The 4,361-nt window shown below is 43.9% G+C and overlaps 1 protein-coding gene across 1 annotated transcript; it reads right to left on the bottom strand.

Annotated features, from left to right (window-relative positions):
• Positions 1–1,694: 1,694 nt before the first annotated feature.
• Positions 1,695–3,972, bottom strand: LOC127325971 (GTPase activating protein 1). Its single transcript, XM_051352783.2, has 3 exons — positions 3,708–3,972; positions 3,322–3,417; positions 1,695–2,264 (listed from the first exon to the last, which is right to left on the bottom strand). Exons 1-3 carry the CDS (start codon positions 3,819–3,821, stop codon positions 1,977–1,979), a joined length of 498 nt encoding a protein of 165 aa, XP_051208743.1. The 5' UTR covers positions 3,822–3,972; the 3' UTR covers positions 1,695–1,976.
• Positions 3,973–4,361: the final 389 nt, after the last annotated feature.

The raw sequence follows: 4,361 nt of genomic DNA, 5'->3' as shown, positions 1-4,361 counted from the left end.
TCGCTCAACATCTGCCACCTACCTTGCATTTTTTCAACCCGGCGGCCTATCTTTTGGCGCCCGTGGCTTCCTCGCCTTCGGCGCGCCATCGTCGGCGATCTTCTTTGGTGGCATGGTGGTGGAAGGGAAGAGGAGGAGCTGCAACTGTGGAGGAATGGCGGTAGGTCCTCCGAAATTCGGCGGGGAAAATGGGTATATGCGGCGCATTTTGGAGGGAAAACGAAATAAATGGAGGGAACTACCCTTTCTGTGGCTGACACCACGGGCCCGCTCGCCGTTTCGCGCATTTTTGTTTCGTCCGGAGTCCCCGATCACGCCTCGGGAGGCCGGGGATGGCCTGGGCTCTCTCGATGGATTAAGGGCCTATTCTGGAGGAAAACGAGGATCCGGGAGCGCGGCTAGACCGAATAACGCCGTCCGGATGAAAAAACTGGGCTGCCGGGGGCCTCGTCGGGGAGACAGTTGGAGATGCTCTAACCGACCCGCACGGTTGGTGATGGGACGGGATTAAAACTCAGCCGGGCTGATCCACGTGGGACGAGAGGGAATGGGTCGCGTTCCCCGCCGGGTCGGGGCTAAACGAACGGAGCCTTATTGTTCCTCACAATCCACATCTCCCAGGTAGCCAGAATGATGACCTCCATTGATAAATGCAGCTTTGATTTGTCTTTGATACCATAGTATGCTTCCAGAGTTGATAAGTTCCTAGATCTTTGAGGACAAATGAATCTTCTTGTCTTTTACTTGCTCGTACATATGCTTCTCCTTTCCCTCTTAAAAAAGATGCTCTAAAGAAGAGGGTGATAAATCAATTACTCATGTGAAATATGGTTGTGTGCATCAATCACAATGGAGGGACTGGGGCTTTGCCCTCTTTTTGGTGAAAAAAAAACACAGAAGTTGCATGTGGTTGCGAGTCAAGATATCTAGCGAGCGATGTGCTACGATAAAAAAAAGTGTACATCATATGCAATGTAACAATATTGAAATAACCATCTACATTGTTATGAACAACTAGTGAGGCCACACTAAATTTGCTGATGGTTTGGTTTTTAAAATGATTTTTGAAGTAAACGGAGAAACATGGGATTGATGTGCTAGGATGAAAAGGTTTGAAACGTGAGATATAGTGGATGTTGTGACATTGTTCGTGTTTATCATGAACACTTGTTGATTTAATACCAACCTTATAATGTTTATTGAAAATGTCATTTTACTTGTTTTGATTTATGCTATGGTATTGCAAAATAATCTTAGGCTTGCACAACAAATGCAACCTAGTGTAACAAACCTTCCTTTGGAGTAAGTTGCCACAAATTATGCTATGGGATTGGACAACTAGACTGCGGGCCTTGGCTACTACTTCGGCTTTAATTTTTACCTTCATTGGTTTCGCCACAGGCTTAAAAATGTGTCACCCCCGCTTGTACATATGCTTCTTGTCTTTTACTTGCTGGTACATATGCTTCTCCTTTCCCTCTTATAAAAAAGATGCTCTATACCGGTTTCTTGGATTAAAAAGAAGCGGATGATGAAATATTGATGTGTGCATCAATCGCAATGCAGAGACCGGGGCTTTGCCAAATTTTCGGGAAAAAAATGCATGGAAGTTTCATGTGGTTGCAAGTCAAGATATCTAGCAAAACCAGACCTATGCTTTTATCTACAACTGCAATCACCTGCCGCCGAGTGACTTGACATCAACAATCATAGTTTGCAAAGGAAAAGTGATCAGCACACTGTAGCATTTGCTCTCTCGGTTGCAGAGAAGCAGAACACATCAAGATCAAGTCGGGAGTTCTGAGACTTTGTGTGCCCCTGCCATGAGTTTCCTTTTTAAGTTCGTCATAGAAAATTTTACTTCCCGGTCATATAGCGCATCTAAATTCCTAAGTTACTCTCCGAGATTCTAAAATGATTTAGCTAGCTTGACTCCAGAACTCTGCCAACAACAGTGGGTCTAGAGTTTCGAAGCCTTATACGCCCTTAGCACCGGGGATGTCGATCCACTGGAGCTGGAGTTCGATCTCCCCACACTCCACGTTCCTCAGTCTCAAAACCACGTCCTGCTTCACCGCCCCCTCGGACATGTATATCGCGCTCTCCTCTGCCAAGCAGTTCTGCCTGTTCGGCACCAGTTTCTTCACCACGGTGTTGTCCTCGACGCCCTGGAGCCTCATCCTCACAACCTCAACCAGCGGCCTGATGTCCAGCTCTGCATTGCCCATTGGATCGTCGAAGAAGGTGTCCTTGTCAAACACGTCCTGAAGGAGCAAGGATCATCAGATAACAGTTCTTAAAACGGAGAATGCAAATTCTCAATTTTATTTTCTTAGAGCAAATTGATTGATGAAATTGTAGGTATACTGTAACTCTTGGTAATTTTAATAAAATTATAGCCACCGCCTACATCTGGGGAGATTGTCCTTTTTTTTTTTTGAAAAAGTCTAGGTTGATGCATATGTACACAACATACACCCTCACAATTTATTTTTGCTTGTGTATACTGGTAAATTGTCCTGCAGAATAGCATATTTCTTGATGAATCCGTCCAGTCTGTTGATAGGTTAAATGAAGATACTATTTGTGTAACCGACTAGGGGCGTCAACTTCATCCACACCGGAGTATTTGGCTATTTCTCTGTCTCTGACGACTCATCAGCATTGGGTTGGAAAAAGGAATACCTCACGGAGGAAACGAGGACCATATGCTGCCGATTGAGGAAGTAAGGAACTGTGCACATATGGTACCGATTAAGGAAGTGAGGAACTATACAAATATGGTATTGTGATGGTAGCTTCAAAGAGACAATGTCTCAGTGAATTACAAACTTCAAAAAGACAGCGCTGCCTTTTGTCGATATTTTCAGTAGTTCAGATGAGTTAGAAACTTCAAAGAGACAATGTCTCAGTGAGACTCTGGGTCAATTCTGTTCATATAGTAGAGGGTAAATACTTTTCTTCGGTTCTCGCCACATACAAAATGTAACACTTCTGATTCTTGTCTTTATTTACTCAACATTTTCCAAAATTTCCAGGAATGACACAACTTTATTATTGTGAAAAATTGGAAATGTATCGTGTTCTCCCCCCCCCCCCCCCAAGCGATTGATGTTATGTGTCCACCTATTATAAGTGAAACGTTTATACTTTTGGTATAGACTGAAATATTCTTGCAATTCTAGATAGTAATATAGTAATTTCAATAAAATAAATACTCAAATCAATCGTGTTTTTTTCCGGGGAAAAGTAATTGTGTTTGGCACGGGAAAAAGAATGAGAATGGATAACAAAGCATAAGAAAGATAAAGTGACACATACCAGTTTAATAAGAAGCGTAGGATCTTCGATAGAGAGGGTCAACTCATCGTTCCACTCCGGATTGACACTCTTTCTTACCACTCGCGTCTTAAGCTTCTGTGAAATGTTCAAAACGTGACTGGGAATTAGATCGTAATAACCTTTTTCAGAATAAGAATATAATCAGGAGAACACTCAAAACGGGAAGGAAACTATGAGCTAAAAATCACAAGGAGGCGATTAATTTCTTTCTAAAAGAGTGCTCTTTTCGTCCACCTCGTTCCAGGAAACAAAATAAAATTCGCAAAATCAACAGATTAGCCGGTCTCTGTAGGCGAGATCGGCGCTGCAGCTGCATCAGCACGGCGAAGAGGACGACAAAAAGAAACATGTGCGAGGCCACAGACCTGCTTGCCCATGCGGATGACGATGTAAGGGTCGCTGGAGCGGAGGTCGCGGATGGCGAGGTTCACCCCCCTCAGCACCCGCACCCTCAACAGCCCAACAAGATGTCCCAACATGGTGGCAGTGCTGCGCTGCGCTGGTGCCGGTGTCCCTCTCCTCCTCTTCGTCTCTTCCTCTCTGATTTTCTCTGCCTCGTCCGCGGCGGATGGTCAGATAAGAAACAATGGCGAATGGTCGAAGTGGACGCCTGCTGCTTTCCCTTCTCCCCCTCCTGTCCTATTAATACTTCCCGGAGTGAACGCTGCCTGCTAAGAGACAATGGCCAACACCTGGAGCGCGTGGACTGAGCTGTAGCTTTGCTGACGGATTGACGCTAACCTTTTTCCCTCTTTACTATTCGGGGACAAGATTGACGTTTATCTTAAGGATGGATTAGCGATTGTTGTGTAGCAAACCTACTAACACGTCTCTCTTATCTACGGGAAAAGATTATACTGTCTGTCCCTCAATATTGTTACTGAAATAAGGAAACATGCAGGAAAATGGAAATCATGGAGAAAAAAAATAAAAAGTTAGGGAAAGAATAAATATTCTAGTAGTAAAGATATTATTTTTTCAATTTCAAAATAATTCTCCGAGGATTTGGTTTATTAGAA

This window comes from Lolium perenne, chromosome 6 (assembly GCF_019359855.2).
Source record: "Lolium perenne isolate Kyuss_39 chromosome 6, Kyuss_2.0, whole genome shotgun sequence".
In the NCBI taxonomy this organism is placed as follows: Eukaryota; Viridiplantae; Streptophyta; class Magnoliopsida; order Poales; family Poaceae; genus Lolium; species Lolium perenne.
Note: the sequence above shows the minus strand (reverse complement) of the source record. Positions and strands in the feature narration are given on the sequence as shown.